This window comes from Volvox carteri (assembly GCF_000143455.1).
Source record: "Volvox carteri f. nagariensis unplaced genomic scaffold VOLCAscaffold_156, whole genome shotgun sequence".
Lineage (NCBI taxonomy): Eukaryota > Viridiplantae > Chlorophyta > Chlorophyceae > Chlamydomonadales > Volvocaceae > Volvox > Volvox carteri.
This window is the reverse complement of record NW_003307699.1, coordinates 40,210-60,963: the sequence shown is the minus strand read 5'-3', so window position 1 is coordinate 60,963 and position 20,754 is coordinate 40,210. Positions and strand designations below refer to the sequence as shown.

Here is a 20,754-nt window from a genome sequence, read left to right as displayed (position 1 = left end):
CGGCGAGTACTTCAGCACGCATAGCAGTCCTAGAATATCGTCCAAGCCACCCGCGCCGATGGGTGTTCCCGTGACGCACCACCTGGAGGTTGACGGTTGGGCGGTTGGGGGTTTGCAGGCGCGGACAAGGGGAAGGGAGGGGGGGATTCATGAGGCAAGAAAGCGAGGGAGGATTTTCAACTGCCGACTGACACCCAAAATACCAAACCCACTGTAAGAGGGTAGGGGGTAGGGGGGGTAGGGGGTAGGGGGGTAGGGGGGTAGGGGGGAGATTTACATGTCAAAGTATAAACCAGAAAGGGCAGCAGACCCGTACGTGGTGGTCGACTCCTCCTTGGGAAGCCACGTGCACCACCACGCGACAAACCCTCCACGACAATACAACGGAGATTAACATCCCCTCCCCCGCTCCTAACGCAGGAAAAGACAACCCTACTCGCACCCTTCCCCCCTCCCTTGTTCGACCTGTGTACGGCCTCTATCCTCGCCGCCATCTGCACCACGTGGGAGTACGAGCCCCCCACCATCTGAGCCTCGTCCATCACCAGTCGGTGCCACTGGATCTGTGGCAGTAGCAGTAGCAGCAGTAGCAGCAGCAGCAGCAGCAGCAGCCCAAGGGCAAGGCAGTAGCAGCACTGGGACGAGGAGAATGCGACAGTACAAAGCCATATCCCGTATCCCCTCTCATAATCCGGAGCCCTAGAGCCCCCCCCCCGCCCAGCCGCCCCCGGGGGACGGGCACCTGACACGGGCACAAACACAAGCCGAACACCGGATACACATTCTCAATCACCGATGCAGCATTCCAATACAAATGCTGCCCGTCCCGAAGCACCCGTCCCGCCCCCCGGTACTGTGCTGCCGCACATCCTCATCCTCCCCAATCTCCCGCAACCGCACCGCCACCCACCTGCAGTAACGGGCTCTCAGGTACCCCGTACTTCTTCTCATGTCGCAGTCCGGCTAGCAGGCGGTTGCTGGGGCTGTAGTGAACCTCCTCCTTGAGGACCTGGGGGTAGCGGGGTACGACGTTGTACGGCAGGGTACGACAGATTTGACCTGGGTTGTTGGGAGGTTGGATGGCACGCCCAAACAACAGACACGAAACACACAGAGCAGGGAAACGCGGGGTCCGACACGGGCTCACCGAGTACGTCGTCAATACCACGTCAGCCTGTAGCAGCTCCCGTACGGCAGCTGCCGCCTCCGCCGTCGGGTCGCAACTGGCCGGACAAAGTGCCGTACCCGCGTACAGCGCCGCCGTCAGCTCCCGATGGTATAGCTGCATGCGGCTTGGGGCCGCGGGGCCCGCTGCCGCCGCCGCGGCGGGGGCCCCGCCGCTGCAGCCGCCGCTGGCCCTTCCCCCCGAAGCGCCCGCTGTTGGATCCGCAGCGGCAGCGGCGGATCTGACAAACACTGTGGCCGTACGGTCATTTGCGGCGGGGATGCCGCCGCTGTCGGGATTGTCAACGCCCGCAGATGTACGTCCGCCGTACTTCCCGCGGGCAGCGCTGGCGTTATTTGTACGAATACCATCGTCATCATCGCCGTCACCATCACCGTCATCATCGCCGCCAGTGTCGTTCCCGTTCTGCATCGCCGCATACGAGCGCCGCCGCGGGGCACGATCCGAACGCCGTACGGCTGGCCCCGCCGCCACCGCCCCCGGGCCGCTCCCTACAGCCTGCGCGGCACTGCTTGGGCCCGCACCACTTCCACCAGCCCTGCCGTACGATGGTGCCGCCGCCGCCGCTGCGGAACTGCCGGCACCCGCCGCCGCCGCTGCCGCTGCTCTCTCCTCTTCCCCCAGCTCGTCTCCACTTCCCTCATCCTCATCGCCAACCTCATCAGCACTGCCCGCCGTAGCGTCCTCCGACTCCGTGCCGGAGTCCTCCTCCAGTCGCCGCCGCCGCCGCTGCCGTGGCGGCGGCTGGACCCCTGCAGCGTCCGACCTGGGCCGCCGCCGCCGCCGCTTCTGCTGCTGCCGCTGCGACGGTGACCCAGGAGCTGCCGTGGAGGACTCGCTCCTGCCGCGTTTGCGCTCTTGCCGGGCCCGCCGCACTGCTGTGCGCGCGGCCGCCCGCTCCGCCATTTGCCGTACACGTTCCTGACGTCGGGCCTCCTTCTGACGCTGCAGCTCCAGTCGCTGCTCTCTCTTGGCCTCCCTGGAGACATAATGATTGGTTTATACAGGATATACAGGAAGATGTATGATAGTTATTATACATGGAGGGAGAATGATTACATTAGGAAAAGGAGGAAGAAGAGTGTGAGTAAAATATAATCTAATAATAATAATAATAATAATAATAATAATAATAATAATAACAATATACTGGTATGATATTTTATTTTCAGAATAAGCCTGCGGGGATGGAGTCACACTGAGTCAGAGTGCGGGCGAGGAAACCGTTTTGGGTGCGGTACTAAACACAAACATACATACTAAACATACGCGGATTGGGTCCCGGCGGACGGGAAGATTGCCTGCTTAGGGTTTTTATGGGGTTTAGGGTTATAAATGGGTTTTAGGCTTCTTGACTCACTTGATCTGTTCTTTCTCCCTCTCCGCCGCCTGCTGACGATGCCACCTGAGGCCGTCATACACATACACCTGCCAAAGCGAGCGAAAAAACGGTTACGACGGAATGGACGAGCAAGTGCCTTAACCGATTGTTTCATTGCTCGTACAGCAATCAAATGCGGCAACCAAAAGCCGAAACCCTGGACGAGCAAATTAATCGACACATTGGTCGATCGAACGACGAGAAAGGATGGCGACAGCTCGATACGGTGGTGTGTGTATGTGTGTGTGTGTGTGCGCGTGTGTGTGTGTGTGTGTGTGTAAAGATTGATGATTTGCATCTGGCGCCTTGCTTCCAACGCGCGCCTGCCTCTCGCGCCCCATGACAATGGTAATAATAATGATGATGATGATGATGATGATGATGAGCTCCCTCCATTTGCCCCTCTCCAGGTCTCTGGGGCTCTTGGAGGAATTCCTCCATCCTGCTGCGGATTCCTGTCGCTTCTGACACCACGCATATTCACTGACTCCTAAGGCCTAAAACTCAAAAAACAACCCTCCAACCTCACCAACATAAACAACAAAAGCAGCACGCCTTTATCGCCCCACCACCATCACCACCATCACCACCACCACACCACCACCACCACCACCACCACACCACCATCACCACCACCACCACCATCACCACCAGCAACAACGAAATAACAATACGCTGCCATCACCTCCCGACCACCGCCACCGCACATACACACACACGCGGCGGCTTCAACTCCAGACGCCCCCCACCACCCACATCCGCTCCCCACTCCTAAAACGCAACATCGGCCAGAAAACCCCCCACCTTCAAGTTGCTGTGATTAGCAATCTCGTAAGACCACTGCTGTAAAATGGATGGTGGAGTGACGATCAGGTTTGGTCCCTGGGGCCGCCGATGACCACCTCCGCCTCCGCCTCCACCTCCACACGCGCTGCTGCCACCGTCGCCGCCGTACTCTCCGGAACCCGCAACGTCACCAACGCCTCCGCCGCTGCAACCACCATGCTCCCGCTGCTCCTGTGACTGCTTCCGTCGTTGTTCCTTTCCAGGGTGGTGGTGTTGACGGCGATGCTGATTTTCTACTTCCGATCGTGGCGGCAGTGGAAGAGGCGGCGGCGGCCTCGCCAGCATGAGCGCAATCACCTCGACTGTCTTCCCCAAACCCATCTCCTCCGCCAGGATACCCACACGCTGCCGCCGCGGCGGCGGCGGCGGCTGCCGCCGCAGCCCACCTCCCGGGTACGGATTCACCCAGAGCTCCTGGCCGCCGTCGCCGCCGCCGCGGACCTCCAGCCGCCGCCAGAACAAGTTCTGCGACGCGAAATCGCCTAGATGTACGGCTGCGGCTGCGGCCGCTGTGGCGGCGGCATCCGCAGCGAGGCCGTTTTCCTCCTGCTTCCGCTCAGGGTCCCGATCCTGCACGTCGCCGTCACCGTCGCCGCCGTCACCGTCGCCGCCTAGCTCCGGTTGTGTTTCCCTCCAGACCATCCACGAAAGAGCCCGCTGCTGGTACGGGAACAGCTTGCACTTGAGGCCTGAGGAGGCGGCGCCATCGCAGCGCGCCCGGGGAGCCCGGGGGGAGATACGGGGGGAGATACGGGGGGAGAGGGCTTAGCTGGAGAGGACAATCAATTTAGCTCGTCAGGTAGGGGGCCGTGGCTGGGGTGCCGTACTCCTTGCCGGTGAGCCATGATCAAGAGGAATTACAATAAGATTATTTCCGCGAGCTGTCGACAATCGTGACGCAGTCGTCAACCGCATCATGCGTGCTGGGCACACTTGCTACAGCGCTACGGGACCACAAATCGCATACATACATACATACATACGTACACGCATACATACATGCATACATACAGACACACTCACTCACTCACACTCACTCACCTAGAGGGTCCGGATGTGCCGTGTGCCAGTCGCGTGGCGCCACCATATCGAAGATCTCATCGCGCACATCGCTGTAGGTGTGATGAGGCTCCTCAGGGGGACTACCTCCGGCCCCGTCACCACCACCACCACCACCGGCAGCAGCAGCAGCAGCAGCAGCAGCCGAGCCTGCCGCAGCCCCACTCTGGCCAATCCGCCCATTCCGCCGCCGTACAGAAGGATCGGCGGCCTGGGCACTTGCCGCTGCTCTTCCGGTATCGACCCCTCCCTTACCCACGGGGCCACTGCTGGTGGTGCTGGTGTACGGGCCGCTGCGACCCGCCTCGTCCACATCCCCCAGACTGGCATTGGCGGCGGCGACCCTGCCGCCGCCCTCTGGAACGTCGTCCTCTGTAGACACCACCAGCACCAGTGGCAGCGGCAAAGACATCACCGACGTCATGTCAGTCAGCTGCTGAGCGCCCACCTCCTCCCACCACCTCCTCCCCCCACCTCCTCCCCGTCCCACCTCCTCCCACCACCTCCTCCTCTTACAACAACCTCCACTCTTAAGCCTCCCCACAACCAGGGGAATCCAAGCAACTGCAACCACTTTACTCCTCTCTTCATACGCCGCGGCCGCGGCCGCGGCTGATTAACCCACCTGCCTTCCCCTCCTCCTCCTCCTCCTTCTCCTCCTGTTCCGGCGCCGGCGCCGGCACCTGCAGAATCTCCACCACGTCCAGCAAGGCCCCCGCCACAGAGGCAGCCGCGGCCGCTGCAGCTGCACCACCGCCGCCCAGGAACGCCACGGCCCGCGACGTCGGCTCCGGAATAACCACATCAAAGGCAGCCGGCATCAGCCGTACGGCAGCGCGTACGGCCAAGATGCCCGGCTCGTCGGCTGGTGAGACGGATACCACCTAGCAGCGGATTGCACCACCGTAATGGGTACCCCGGGATGCAGAGGGAAAGAGCAAACAGAGAGGGAGCGGAAAATACATCGGAGTGTTAGGAAAAGCTAAGTATAAGGTCAGTGAAGATGAACTCATAGTCATGGTTTTGGGGTTGGGTTGGGTTAGGATGAAGTAAAGAGGTTGCGGATGTCTTTCCTGGATGCACGGCAGTACGGCAGCATTTTGCGTACCTGCAAGTCTGTTAGCTCGGCAGCGACGACAGTCATCAGCTGGCCTGCCGGGTTGGAGACGCCGTGGCGGTTTTGCGGCAGCTGCGCATCCCGATTGGTGAGCTGCCGGTCAACAATGGCCAGAACTTGTGCCAGAAGATTATCCTGATGCAAGGGGAGGCGGATGCAAAGCCCGCAAACCATTTGCAAGCCCGTCAAACGATGCCCCGGACCCCAGAAAGCGCATTGTGGAATAGAACTCTGCGGTCAGTGCCGTACAAGGCGGTGCGCGCCCACCTGGGGCCTTCGCAATAGCTGCAGGCAGGCCTTTTTCCCTTGACCTTTGATTTTCAGTTCCAGCTCCGCCACGGCCGGGTGCAGCCTACAGGCACAAAGGACCAACAGGTGACAGATTTGATGGGGAGAAATTTTAGCCAATAACAACGGCGTTTACTGAATATATAATTGTGATCAAATGTTTAGGCTTGCTTCAATGCACACCTGCCTAGCTCGCCCCTAGCAAGAAACACCACTTCGCCAAGCTCCATGGTGACGGGACCTAAGCACTTCACAAGCTGCTACCTTAATAAATTGGAAGCCACTTGTTGTAAGTTACTAGGATTTGACAAAAACGTGCGGAATTGCAAGCGTTCTGGCCCGCTAGCCACCTCCGTTGCGGGCTCGCTTTCCAAGGAAGTTGTGTCCTGCAGCATACTAGCGTGTTAAAGGATACGACAGAGCTGTCTAGTCTGGTCACAGAGAGTTCATTTTTTCGCACAGCACGCCAGGCTCAGCAGGCCTGTACGATGCCCTGCAAGTCGGTTGTCAGTTTTCTTACCTCGTCTAACAATCGTCCATTCGTTGTTAAGCTTGCATCAATAAAGTGCTCGCTTTGACTTTATAAATTCATCATTGGACATGTTTCCTTGGTGCTTTACCGTGAAGTCTTTTGCGCACGATTTGGGCAGTGCTCTGAAGCGTGCACAGAGCCTGGCGCTTGAGAAGGAGATTGGCCAAGGTAGCATTAGCAGGTTGTGAGGCAACGTTTCGGGCATAATCAGCCATTATCCGAAAGTCCGAAGAGCGGCAACAGGAAAATCGGCAACCTCTTTTCACCGAGCTGGCTGTAGACATTGGTTCACTCTGCAAACCGGGGTCACTTGAAAAACTGGCAGCCTCGCTTGGATAGGTCAACACCTCTGCTGTCCTCATGCCCATTGGCCCCGCCCCTAGGGTGTATGAGCTTACGTGCCCGGTCAGCCATGAACGCTTTGCTATTAAGAAGGTGCCACTGTCGAAGGTGCCCTACCAGCGCGCGGAAGTCCTGCAGGTAGTTCCCGCCGTATCATTTACCCATGGCCAGTCGTGTTGCACAAATTTGCCTTCACTGGTCCATGCTTTTTTCCTTCCATGACCATGACACCTTGCCACCCCATTGAACTTCAGATAGACGCAAAAAGTTGCATCATTGGCTTGACTGTGTAACAAGCCATAACAGTGCCGTACCACACTGGATGATCCACTGATCTCTTTTTTCCTCACGCACCGCACACATTCGCTCTCGCACACACAACGAAAAACATTTTGCCATGCATTTCGTCGTCAGAAATGATTCCCAGTGAAAGCCCCGTCCCGGTGGCCTCCATCACCCTCCCGCCGCCCGTCGGATTGCATACGATAGGGGGATGCAGCTTTACCCGTGCCCACAACCCGGCAATCCGTACCTTCCCCAATATTTCGGGGCGCCCTCATCCTTCTCACCCGCGTACGCCGACTTCTGCGGCGTACGTGGGGTGGTAGTGGTGGTGGTGGTAGTGGTAATGGTAATGGGTAGTGCTAAACCCCTACCCATTACCAGTACCACTACCCCCGGCATCCAGTGGAATCTGCCCCCTAATCAACGGCGGCGTCAACTCCTGGTCGGCTCGCGCATCACAATGGCCGGGCCATTCACCTAAAAATGACATGGGGGCACATTCACCCGCTTATGGTCGCGAGCTTTTTTATACCGCACACTATCTATCGCGATCGACCCTGGAACGCCTAGGGGCATCATCATGCTATGTGTTAACTGCAGGGAGTCCGAACATGTATTTGGCTTGAATGCTAATCAGCAAGGTACCTTGACATGTTTTGTATGTCCTTTTCCCACTTCATGCGCCGCCAGCGAGTTGCTCAGGAGGCCCATGCGGCACGGGCAATATCACAACTTGCAAACCACCCCGACGAGCTCGTACGACACTTTGCTTGTGTGTATGACGACCGTGATGACGCGGCTCTCTTGATAATGGAGGTGCGAATGTGCCGTGGTGCAGGTGGTGACGTCCGTGCATCCGTCTGGCTGTCCGTCTGTCCAACTATCCGTCTGGCTGTCTATCCGTCTGTCTGTCCCCTGGTGTCCGTGCACTGTTTGCTTATGGCGGTCCCGTTTGAGCAGCATGGGGTTCGTTCACCGACCGTACATTTCCCTCACCTTCCCCCGCGCCACCTCTCCTCAACGCGAACCTCTATATCCTCTCTCACTGTCTGTAGCTCATTTCACGCGCACGTTCCCCTAAGACATGGCTGCCATGGGTACACACACATTCACGCATGCATGCAGTTGTGCCGAGGCCCCTCCCTGGCGCAGCTCCGGAGGCAAAGCAGCTCCGGAACCCTCCCGGAGGCGAGTGAGGCACTTGGAGGTCTTGGACGCGTTCGGATTGGGCTGGAGGGGATGTGGGGGGTTCCGGGTGGGGGGGTTTGCAGCTGCCATGGGGGTTGGGCGCATACAAACATACGTACATAGGTATGTACATGCTTACATGGGATGGAGGCCTGTGATGGAGATGAGCGTGTGTGTGTATGGGAATGGCCCACTCGCATGGGATATTAGTAGTACATGTATGTATGTTTGGGAGGTACAGGGCTCTCTCATTGCTTTGAGAATCTTTGGCTCTAATTTAGCGGCCTTATAAAACATCTTTTATACATTCATGTCACACAGGTTCGAGTCCTCCGCATGACTGCTCATGTGGCGAGAGCGCTGGGCCACTTGCACTCCCTCGGACTGCTGTGTGTAGATCTGAAGGTACGACATGGTGCGGTTGTACGGAGTCGTTGATGTGTTTATGAGTCGCTGTACAAGCCAAAATGCACGTGGAAGGAGAATTAAGATACAAACGCATCAAAAGCTCCAATTTTAGTGGTTGGCTCCGAGACCAAACCGCCAAGGAAACCTACGTGGTGTTATTTGTACGGTGCGGATGCCTATCGACGTTGCTTCAGAAGATGTTGCAGCTTGCTGCATCTCTGGGTGCGTATGGTTCTGCATTTGTCCTTTCTTTATGTTGCATGTGTTTAACCTGTGTTTGGGAGCCTTCGCCGTCCAGTTTCTCTGTACGGAAGAATGTCCCGTACGATCGATATGGTACGTTGTGTATCGTTTGGGGGTATGGCGGGAATTTTGCTCAGCTGGCACATCAACTTGTTTTTTTGTTTGTCCCACTTTCTTAACATCCCTTTTGCCATTTCGCCGTTCCATCTTCCTGATGGCAGACTGAGAACGTCGTCTTGGATCCCACAGACCAGGTACGCACAGCAAACTAAGAGCACTTGTACGGCGCTGTCGTACTTACAGTTCCTGGAGCACGGCGCCGCAGTTTTCCTCGTGTGCTAATATATGTAGTTCTATTTATGTATCTGTTGTAATTTTATGTTATTTTTATTGCATTTTACTGTATTTTACTGTATTTTACTGCATGTATATCTGTATATAGATCTAGCCCCTAGTCGATGGACAGTGGTGACCTGGGATAAAGTGATCTTGCGAGCTGACCAGGAATGGACTTGAGCCGCCGTTGATCTGGCAGATACCGTTGGATGCTGGTGGTGGGTGCGGAACCTGAGCGATCCACTGAGAAGTTGACTAGGGTGACTAGATGAGGGTGCCCCGAAATACCGGGGAAGGCAGGGTTTCGCAGGGTAGCTGCCACGGGTGAAGATATGCCCCCCTGTCCCACACATCTGGGATCTGGATGTAGCTCTCTACTTCCAAGGCTATGAAATATGCTCTTAATAATGAAACGGCATTAAGGAGATTCCTAGATAACAAAGGATGTTTTTGGTGCTTAGGGTTTTGATTGCCGATTATTGCGCGGCTGGCTGGCCGATGCAACGGCTGGCTCACGCGAACGATATAGAGGAAGAACTACTTATCCGCCTGACATCACATATTACATGATATATTAATGGCAGACCAGGCGATGACGATAAAACACGTGCTGCCAATCGGCCTGTGTACAGGATCCAGATCGTGTACGACTGCTGGATTTTGATCTTTGCCGCCACCGTCTGGGATGTGACCGGTCCGGTGCTGCTGCTGCTGCTGCTGCGGCTTCGGCGGCAGACACCACCACAACCACCGTAGCGACCACCGTAGCGACCACCCCGACCATTACAACCACCGCCACAACCGCCAGTAAAACCTCAGTCGACCAAGGGCTGCGCAGTATTGTGACTGTTGGTGGTTCCCCGCCGAGAAACGCGCTTGGCTTCCAGGATCGCGATTGTAAATGTCTTGAAAATGAGGTCGATGGTGGCCGCGGTTATGATGATTGCGACAGCAGTGATTGCCGCATCTGGGGAACCTCGGAATACCTGGCTTACGAGGTCCTCCAGGCAAGTGGATGTTGCATCGCGCATCAACATTTGATAAACCAGCCACAGACGTCCCATCGCTTTTTATTGCGCGCTCGTCCGTCATTTCGTTATTTTTCTTAATTTTTACAGTCAGCTGAATTTCTTGTCGTAGTTCCGTAGATAGCTGAAATGAGTGATCCCTTACTGCGCACGCACGCACTTGGTGTTTAGCGCACCGGTGGGTTTGGAAGGTGGGTGAAACCGGTAACGGCCAAGCATGAGCGGAAGGCAGGGGCCGTACGTCAGGCTCGCTCGTGTGGATCAGAGCAAGGAATATACTCGCGATCCAAGCCCGGGTAGGGACGGCCCTGCGTTTATATATGACTTAATAACAACGTGGAAAAGGTACGGAAATGTAAAGCCTACGTAGTAGTGTATACACGTACGGGCATGCATCTTAAAATCTTTCTGTATTTTTTGGTTGAATGTACATATGTACATATGTATATATGTCGGATGTGGGTTGTCCGATGTAACTGCAGGGTGGCGCGGCAGCATACTCACCCGCAAGTGACTGGTGGTCTCTGGGTGTGCTCATGTACGAACTGTTGTACGGCAAAGCTCCGTGGAGCGGCCCTTCCCTGGATGCAATTTTGCAGCGCATGACTCTCCACCCTCCTGCTTTTCCCCCGCCGGTGGTGGTTACAGCCGGGGGCTCGGGGGCCCCACAGGTACACGCGTGCGTGTGTTTTATGTGTGTTTTATGTGCGTGTCATGGGAGCACACGAGCAACCTCTCCTTATACTTCTATTTAACTTTGAAGTGGATCAGTGCAAGACAAGAAAAGAAGTGTCAGTGTCTGAAATGATTTGCTGATGATGTCTGTGTGCGTGCATGGTACCGTTGCTGTGGCACTTGGCTGCTACTTGGCTGCTATTCCCGTTGCTTCCTTTGTCACCGCTAAGTAGAATCCTGTTTCCCTCGCGAGACTGGTGCCGCAGGTGAGCTCCACTACTCAGCAGCTCATTCGGGCCCTGCTCCGCCACCGACCTGAAATGCGGCTCGGCAGCAAGAGGGGCGTGGGGGAGGTGCTGGCGCATCCGGCATTCGCGGCTGTAGGGCTCTCTCCGGCCGCGCGGACGACGTAACAGTAAATAAATATGCTTGTATAGGGATGACATTTTACGGATATCGGGAGATCGTACGATTTTTAACCTGAGCTGAACTGAGGTCACCCGCGGGAAACGCTTCCCTGGTGTTGTCTGGAATGGCCTCAAAGAAATAAAACCGCCATGGCCTCCGGCATGCAGTACATGGGAGCCTCATTCTCGTTAAATTCGTCCAACATTCCAAATTGTTAACGACGGTGTGCCGTTGTAGCTATCAAACTGGAAGCACGGGCTCGATAAATCCCGCAAAGGCCGTGCTGCAGCTATCTGCTGTCGCCGCGAATTGTGGGCCCATCAAATTGATGCTCTTGCTGCTGCTGCTGCTGCTGCTGCCCGCATCAGCGGCGCTGTGAGCTGTTGCAGCGCACAGGGGGGATCCTCCCCTATCGCCCGCTTCGTGAAGTCCCCCCCCCTGCGTGTTCCTTATCCCCCGCTCAGCCTCCCGGCGGTGCTTGACTGCTAATGACAGGGGCGAGTGCCCTGCATCCCCGCTGAGCCTTCGTTATCACACCACACCGGTACCGGGCCCTCCTCATGTCCGAAAACAAGGGGTTTTCCCGTAGCAGCTAGACCGGATGGTGATCTGCCTTTTTTGTGTCCAGTCTCGGTGTCAGTGAACAGCAGCGAAGCATCTAGACAACTTTGACGTAATGATTAATAAAACACACGCACCACATTGGGAGGTAAAGCATCACCTCCAAGTCAGGACAGCATTACCTTGTATGTCATACAAGATGGTACGGCGGGCGTTTGGTACCGCGGTGGGCGTTTGGTACCGCGGGCGCATGTGCGACATGGCATTAGTGCGAATCATTCGCTTGCTGCGCAGTGTGCTTTGGGAGGTTGATGTTATGTGGGGCACCGCAGCTGCCCCTGGGCTTGACCCGAACTTTCTATTTGGTAGATGCTAGCGGGTACGCTTCGATACCTAAGAACTCCTGAAAAGTCCTAGCTTATCCTTCCGAGCGGCTATCCTTCTTAACATTACAAGAACATTGCATGACTACCCTCGCGCTGTACCAGCTGCGCCATCAATGAGACACCACGACACGGCCCATCGGCAGGCCCGTTGCCCCACGAAGAAAGCCAGGCTAGCCGGCTCTCTTTACTTGGCAACCTTAGGCATGAAGTCCAGCTGCCAGAGTCATCTGAATCGACCCCATGTAAAGAGTCTAGCAGCCGCAGCAGGGACCAGAAAGGCACGCAAGCTGACGCACATGATTCGGTGATGTGGAGGATTTGCAATGTTGCTTACGTGCTTTATCCGTAATCGGCTCTGTAGCTATTGGTGCTTTGCCTGACATGCCACGCTTGCCAAACCGCCACCGTTGGTAGCAGTTAAGCAACCTTCGCACTTTTATCCAAAGCACATACTATACTCGTTAACTTCATTGCACAATATGCCATACGCTTTCCTTATGGGACGAGCCTCAACGTTCGCACGGAGAATGACTCCAGTTTGGAATGGACAGGACCCACGTTCCGTGCTGACCAAGTAGTCATCCAAAGGCAACACCTAGCGCTATGGGCTATGTCTCGAACATCAAACCGTGGTCCACGAGCAGATATAGCTTTGCTTCGCAAGCTAAAAGCGGACCCAAACTTTTCACCCGCGTCACTCCTGAATACTGGACCAAACATCTTAGAAAAGGCCAACAAGCTAAAGGGTTTTATTGAAAATCAACGCGGCAAGCTAGGAGCCTCAGCAGCGAAAACTGAATGGCTACTTCAATACCAACAACTTCAGGTAACTCACGACACTGGTTTCAGCTGCCGGTTCTGATCCCTTACAGTAATACCTTATTGTTATGTTTCGCGGGCGCTTTCAAAAGTTACGAAACCTGGAGACATGTCCGAAAGATTCCATAGGCGCCTGCTCATAACTGCAGAGCGACCAGGACGATGCGGAACGGGAGCTCACGTCATGTCTGCAGCAGCTCTCTGATCAAAATGGTGCAGAACAGCTGCGTGAGGTGGCCGAGGTCGGGCTCGCGACCCTGTACGACCAGGCAGAATCATGCCGTACAGAGCGCCAGCGCCTGCGCTCGCAGGTCAAGGGCCTTTCTGCCGTGCACGCCAGCTTAAAGGCGTATGGTACCCCTTTGGAGTTCTCCAGGGAGGCAGCCGCGCTCAAGGTAGGTGCTGTTCAACGACGACATGATCAGTACAACCCTTGAGGCACCTCCCGAAGGCCAACCCCTATCCAGCATACGTTGGAAATTTTGAGGGGAAATCTTGAGCTACGCGTTTGATGTTTTCCAATCGATGTGTCCGGCACACGTGCACATACGCACATATGCGTGTACATCCTCTTCGTATATGTTGTACCTGCTGTATGGCTTGCACTCGGATTTCTTCACGTGCAGTGTGCCCTTGGTGCACGTGTACCTGAGAGTGTGTGTATGTGTTTTACTTGTACGGCAGAGGGAGATGTCCGCCACGACGCGGGAGCTGGATGCCGAGCTGGTCCACCTGGCAGAGTAAGGCCCCAGATGCTGCTACTGCTGCTGCTATTGCTACTGCTACTGCTACTGCTGCTGTCGCTGCTGATGTTGATGATGTTGATGTTGACGTTGACGATGTTGATGTTGATGATAAAGATGATGATGTTGATGATGATTATCATGGTGATAATAGTTGTGTTGGTTGTGTCAGTACGGCGTTCTGCCCGGCCACATAGTGGGTTGGTGGTGATGATGTTGATCATGTTGATGATGATGATCATGACGATGGTGATGTTAATGTTAATGCTGATGTTGATGTTGATGATGCTGGCGCCGCACCTCCTGAAACCGCATGTTGCTGCCCACCACGACACCCGCCCCCTCTCCCCCCCACCCCCCCACCCTGACACTACAGGCAGGCGGCGGCTCTCAGCTCCGAGCTGAAGGAGGAAGGCCTGGGCCCTCTAGGGCCCCAGATGCGGAGGGAGGGTGGCGCTGAGGGAGGCGGCTCGGCGGGTGGAGCCGGACTGGGGCCGCCGGCGGGCGGGGAGACGTTGTACCCCGGGGGGGAGGTGGCGGGTGGGGCTGTGGGCGAGTCGGCGGCGGCGGGGGCGCTACCTACTGGCGGCTACAGCAGCAGCTACGGGCACAACTACAGCCGTTGGGAGGAGGATTCGCAGGAGCTGGAGAAGATGATGTCCACGTGGGTTGGGGGGGTTGGGGGGTTGCATGAGCGTGAGGGGCGTGGTGGTGGGGGGGGGGAAATGATGGCAGGGGGGAATGTGTTTTGGAGGGGGGGGAGGGCGGGACGGGAAGTGCGTGTGTGTCGACAACACATGGCGGGCTGTGTCAGCTTCAAGTGTCGAAACAGCTGGGAGGGTAATCGTTAGCGAGTGCATTTTCTGCATAACAGGAACAAACAGACAAAGTCCCTTTAGGTCCATGTGTGTTCTTTTGTGTATAAGTGTTTCCTTCTGATATTCGTACGCAATACGGGCCAATTGTCGTACGCAGGTATCCCCTGGCGGCTTCGGACATTAAGGACCGCATTCGGGAGGTCTTTGAGGCGCTGCGGGTGGGTTGGGATGATGGGGGAAAGGAGTTGCGGGGGAGGGGGAGGGGGTGACACGTGCGGGTTTGTGACGTGTCTGTGTGTATGTACGTACGACATGCGTATGTGCTTGCGCAGGTTTCCCAAGTGGCACGCATGTCCCCTTTGTTTCCCGTCCCCGGTCACGAACTCCCAACCGCTGACCTGGAACATCAACCACCAACCGACAACTTTAAACTGTTAACCCACACAGGACAAGTACCTGGAGCGGCTGGAGACGTGGCGGGTGGAAGCTGAACAGACGGCTCGCGATCTGACTGTCGCTATCTCCTCCTCCGCTACTCAGCAACCTCCGGTACGACGGCCTTCGAACAGCACGATAGCCGCCAAAGCGGGGCCGGCCACCACCGCCACCAGCCGTACAACTGCTGCCGCTGGCCGTACGGCTGCAGCCGCCACGAGGGTCGGTATGCCGGGCCGAGGCAGGGCGGGGGAGTGCGGGGGAAGGGGCCATCGGGCCCCCGAGACCACTGCTGGTGGCGGGGCGACGAGAGGACCGCCAGTGCCTTGCCGCGGGGGCTCACGCATTCCGAAGCCGACGGCAGTAGCAGCAGCAGCAGCAGCAGCAGGAAGTGGCGAGGCGGCGACCGCGGCTGTGGCGGGCAGTGGCAGTGATGGGGTTTCAGCTAGCGGCGAGGTGGACGATAAGGAGGAGGGCGAGGAGGCTGGCACCGCCGCCGCTGCGGCCGAGGGCGGGGTATCGGTCAGCGGCGGCGGCGGCGGCGGTGGTGTTGGTAGCGGAGTAGCGGAGGGGACCGGCGGGGAGGCTGGTGCGGGTGACGGCGGCGGTGGTGGGGCGGCCGGTGACGGTGGCGGCTTCACACGGGTGTTCGCCGGGTACAGCGGCTGGTCGGCGGAGGAGCACTCGGCGTTTGTACGGCATCGCGACCGGCTGATGAAGGAGTGCGGTCAGGGACCCAAGTGAGTACGACAGACTGTGTACCAGTACGACATATTTGCATAGCTTCTCCACAAGTCTAAATTGCGCTTAAGATGCGCTTAAATGCGCGTAGGAACCCCAAACCAGGATTATAGCTTGTTCTATGGCATAGCCAGCGTTGGGCAAAAGCACACCTGCCCCAACCACCACCCTTGAAAACCCGTTATTGTAGCCCGACTCATCTCTCCCGGATGGCACCACGGTGTTTTACAGGTCCCTGAGCCGGGAGGTTCTCATGGCCCGCATTGCCAAGATGCTGCCCGGGTGCCGTACGGTTCCGGAGCTTCTTGCCCACGACGACTGGACTACCGCCACTCGTCTGGTGGCTCGTAAGCGACGTGACCTTGCTGAGGCCTGGGATCGGGAGCGGCGGCAGTTCCTGGAGGACAGCGCCAGCTTCCTGAAGGTGCAAGTGTGCAAGTGTGTTTGTTGCGCCTGCCTGCCTGTCTGTCTCTCTGCCTACCTGCCTGTCTGTTTGTCTGTCTGTCTGTCTGTCTGTCTGCCTGCCTGTCTATCTGCCTGCCTGTCTGTCTGTCTGTCTATAGGTCCTTCCGTCTGCCTGTCTGTCTGTATGTTTGTCCGACCAAGATTCCATTGCCAATGTGCATGTATGTATGTCCGTCCGTCCGCCTAGACGCCGATTTGGCTGTCTGTCTGTAGGTCTGTCTGTAGGTCTGTCTGTAGGTCTGTAGTTCACCCTTCCTGGAGGGCTGTAACGGCTCATCTTCGCTCTTTTAAGACCTGCCGTCGTACGGCACCACCACCTCCTCTCACCTCACGCTCCACCCCGTGCTTGTACAGGAGAGTGAGATGCTGTTCCTGGTGCAAGCGGAGGAGGCAGCTGACAGGTTCGTCTTTACCCGTCAGCAATTTCTTGCTCTGGCACCTGCTACTGCTACTGCTACTGCTGCTCCTGCCAACTGCTACTGCTGCGGTTCTGTCATTGCTGCTGCTAGGGTAGCTGTAGTAGGGCCGGGCGGGTAACTGTCTTGCATTGTTTTGTGTAATGGCATGGATCCTGGAGTTGAGCTTGAGAGCTGCCGTTACGAGTTGCCTGTTCTGGATCTGTTTCAGCATGCTCGCGTTGTGTGGCCGCGGGACCTGCAGGCTGGTGGCCGAGCTGCAACGAGTACGGGCGCGGGACGAGCTGGAGGTACGACATGCTAAGCTGGGCTGTCGCCATGTTTCCTGGCAGATTTGGTTGCGCGGGTGGTTGAGAGGGTGGTTAGGGGGCCCTGTCGTACTGAGAAGGCTGGGGACCTCCCCGTGTGTGTATTGGGTCCAGGTGAGCCGTACGGCAGGGTCCCCTAGGGTGTTGGGGAGTGCGGGTAGGGAAATCGGCTTCCGAAATCACTGTAACTGTAACTGTAACTGAAAGCAACGAACTACCTGAATTCCCTACAGGAATTGCGAGCTGAGAAGGTCCGTGAGGAGGAGGTGGCGGCGGCGGAGCGGGCCGTGCGGGAGGCAGCGGAGGCGGAAGCGAGGTTGGCGGCGGAGGCTCGGATGCGGCGAGAGCGGGCCCTCCAGAAGGACATGGTCGCAGCGTACAGGTACAGAATGTAACATGTGTACGGCAGTGCGTACGGCATGTACCATTTTCCCCGATGAGGAAGTAACAATAAGATGTAGGGTGTTTTTTAATCTTGACGGTAGGCTTAATTTCTTTTCGCTGCTTCGCCGTTTGTCCGCATTTTGGGCTTTGGGGTCGTTCTGCCCGTTCGAAAACGGGCTGTTAAAACCTGCTGTTAAAACCCCGCACCCCCGCACCCCCGCGACTTCCCCCCTCCTCTCGCCGACCAGGGCGGAGCTCGAGCTTCAGCAGGCGGAGCAGCAGGCAGCTGCTGTCGAGGCGGAGCGCCAGGCAGCCCTATTGGCCGAACAGCAGGCGGTGTACAACAAGGAGCGAGTTGAAGTACGACAGGCCGAGTACCTCTCACGACAGGAGCAGGCCAAGGTACACCACAACTTTGTGTCGTACATAGGTGTATACACACACGCACGCATACGTTAACCCCTCCCACTCCGCATCACGACCGTTATCGTCCCACATGGTCTTTAAGAGTCCTACGGCCCTTCCCTTCCTTTTCAGGAACGTCAAGCGGTTGCGGAGGCTGAGGCCCTCGCCCGGGAGGTTCGGCTCGCTCGTCTGCGTGCGCTGGTAGCGCCCGAGGTCGAATCCGATCCGGAGCGACTTTTAGCTCCCACCATCGCCAGCTCCGCAGTGGATCCTGATCGTGACGCGGAGGGCGCCTTCCACCCGGTGAACGGATACACGACGGAGCAGGTGGTGAAGGACCAGCGCTTCAAGGTGCGGTCGGTGACATGAGACGACCTGCTTTGCGTGTGAGGGCCGTGAAATGAATGGGTTGTGTGTGTGCGTGCGTATTCATGTTTATGTGTGCCGTGCGCCATGTGCCATGCGAAAGTGGGGGTGGGCGTGGGCGTTGGCGGATAGGTACAAAGAATGATTAGGTATTAGGTAGAATATGTCAGTATGGAGGGAGAGCGAGTGAGCGGAGAAGTCCAGGAGGGGGCTATATGTCCCCCACTGTAGTCGCCAATCACAGCCACACTCTGGCACTGCTGTATAACGACTTCTAAACCGCCACACAAGTCTTCTGAAGACCTGCGTGGCCGCTCCTGCCGCCACCCACCTTCGCCTCATACCACCCCCACTTATGGCCCCTCCCTCCCTCTTGCCCTGGCAGCAGCTTCACTCGTTCGTGGTTCGTCTTTCCCCCTTCCCCCTCCCGTCCGCAACCGCCCTCAGGTGTTTGAGGCTCTCGCTGTGTTGGGGCTCCATGAAACGACGTATGGACGACAGTCCATTGCAGCTGCTCGCCCAGCTAAGTCCACCCGGCCTGACAACTTCACTTCGGAGCAGCGGGAAGCAGCCTTAAGGATGGGGAGGTAGTGGTTAGGCAGCTGCAGCAGCAGCAGGAGGAGGAGGAAGAGGAAGAGAGGGTGTAATTGAGGATGTGAGGGCTGGGCGGAGGAGGGAAAGAGGGGGAGAGGTCTGCGGTGCTGCGGAGTCGGGCTGTTTCAAGAGCCTTGGGCCTTGGGCTTGATGGCCTTTATGCATTTAAAGATATGTAGGGTTGTTGATGGAGCTGCACATGCATGCCGACGGAGGAGAGGGTTCTGTGATTGAGGAGGGGGAACGTAGGGGGGCGGATGGGAGAGGAGGAGTAGTCGCACGACACATTTCAGGATGTTGCGCTCACCCGGACTTTGGGGTAAGAAAGCCCGTGTGTGCATCTGTGTGAAGGTTACAATTATCTGACCGGGCCTGGCACTAGCTAGGGGCTGCTGCCCAGTCCCAACGGCTTGTGCCCGTGCTCTGCTTCCACCGACTCTTGTTATCAGACAGATAGGCAAACAGACAGACAGACAGGTGCTTGCCGCACACGCCGGGGAGGAGGGTAGGGGTGGGAAAGACGAACCACACACGATTGAAGCTGCTGCCAGGGCAAGAGAGTATCAAACGTAGGGTAGGGGGAGGGGGAGGGAACACGCGCTTCGGGGCAGCTGCAGCACCCTTCCTCACGCGGTGGCGGCACGTGAACCCCTGATGCCGTCTTCTCCTCTCCAGGGCTCTTCATATGCCCAGCAGATTAGAGCGTGATCGTCATGATCGGTCTTTGTCTAATACACGCTACCTGTGGTCTCGGATGTCCGGCAGCTGCGAGCGTAGCATGTGCGCATGTGACTGTCGTGTGTGTGTGTGCGTGTGTGTGCTATGTACGGAGAGCATTGCGCAAAGATGAGCAGATTGACCGCGCGCCTCAAGACGCATGAGTGATCCGAGGAAGCGACGTTACCTCTTTGGGTTATGGCTGTACCGTTTGGCTGTTTGGGGGCGCCGTTCACTAGCCCCAGGGTTTCGTGGTTAAGCGCTAGATGTGCCTGGGTGAATAGTGATCTGAAGCACCACGCACACCACCCCTTCGGTGGCCTTGGCTTCGGTCGTCATGGCCCCCGCTGTAATTGCAGTATCACCACTAGGGGATCTGTATCCCCTATCTACCTATCTATCTGGCGGACTTGCGTCCGGCTGCTGGCTTCATGACCATGCCGTGCCCGGTGTACCCGGTGTCTACGGCTGCCGACTCTGTTGATTACATAGGTGCTTAGGAATGTAAATATGGGTGCATTGCAGTTTGCGCTAGTTGAGTACGTTAGCACGAGTCTTAACGTTACAGTGGATGGAAGTTGCGATGATCACCGAAGAGGGATCTAATTTCTGGAGTACATACGGCAGGGGCTTGGGTGTAGGTTATTAGGGGCCTTTGGGGCAGGTCAGGGCCCGTCCTGAGTTTGATTGTAGGTCGTTGATATGGCAGTATCCTGTGTCGAAATAGCTAACCTGGTTTGAAGCTACGTTATCCTTCATCCTTTCATCATTGGTACATTGTCCTGCTGTGTGCTGCATCACCTCAACTACTGCTGCACAACATGTGTTGAAGGTGGGCAGTTGGAGGTCAACACCGTTCATGAGGATGATGCCGTCACTGATCAAGGACTGGAGTGCAGGAACGGAAGGTGTGGAACCGACACAGGGTTGGATGGACAACACTCTGGTCCAGTTGCCTGAATGTAGCCGCCGGTGCCAGCATTCAGTGCCTGTTTCTACACCCAAAAACAATTTATGCAAGTGGCGTTGCCAGAGGACGAGGATGACTATGAGAGTGAGGATAGCAGCCCAGAATGCACCACACACCTTTTTTTGACGAAGAAGTGGAAACGTATTTTCTCGCATACATCCTCACATACGCTTTCACTCCCACGCATACTTTTACAATCTTCACACAAACATTCACCCTTGTATACATTTACACGCTCTCATATATATACATACATACATGAATACTGCAAGTGTGTTGTATGTGTGTATGAGAGAGAAAGCAT

General features: G+C 56.7%; 2 protein-coding genes across 2 annotated transcripts in view; one reads left to right on the top strand and one right to left on the bottom strand.

The window, feature by feature from the left end:
* Positions 1–10,248, bottom strand: part of VOLCADRAFT_100784 (uncharacterized protein) — a gene marked incomplete at both ends in the record, with an annotated part of 11,903 nt that extends 1,655 nt beyond the window's left edge. Inside the window, 13 exons of the mRNA XM_002959297.1 lie at positions 80–82; positions 204–211; positions 911–1,009; positions 1,148–2,165; positions 2,547–2,614; positions 3,372–4,102; positions 4,728–4,844; positions 5,098–5,356; positions 5,581–5,724; positions 5,857–5,941; positions 7,284–7,336; positions 8,144–8,266; positions 10,207–10,248. Of these exons, the coding sequence (XP_002959343.1) occupies positions 80–82; positions 204–211; positions 911–1,009; positions 1,148–2,165; positions 2,547–2,614; positions 3,372–4,102; positions 4,728–4,844; positions 5,098–5,356; positions 5,581–5,724; positions 5,857–5,941; positions 7,284–7,336; positions 8,144–8,266; positions 10,207–10,248 (2,750 nt within the window). The remainder of the gene's footprint in view (positions 1–79; positions 83–203; positions 212–910; positions 1,010–1,147; positions 2,166–2,546; positions 2,615–3,371; positions 4,103–4,727; positions 4,845–5,097; positions 5,357–5,580; positions 5,725–5,856; positions 5,942–7,283; positions 7,337–8,143; positions 8,267–10,206) is intronic.
* A 1,402-nt stretch (positions 10,249–11,650) lies between these two features.
* On the top strand, positions 11,651–18,760 carry VOLCADRAFT_100783 (uncharacterized protein; the record flags this gene model as incomplete). The annotated part of the gene is made up of 13 exons (XM_002959301.1): positions 11,651–11,697; positions 11,787–11,796; positions 13,238–13,483; positions 14,212–14,495; positions 14,807–14,867; positions 15,097–15,824; positions 16,057–16,249; positions 16,645–16,691; positions 16,951–16,996; positions 17,248–17,396; positions 17,647–17,800; positions 17,936–18,154; positions 18,617–18,760. 13 exons carry the CDS (start codon positions 11,651–11,653, stop codon positions 18,758–18,760), a joined length of 2,328 nt encoding a protein of 775 aa, XP_002959347.1.
* Between the last annotated feature and the right edge of the window lie 1,994 nt (positions 18,761–20,754).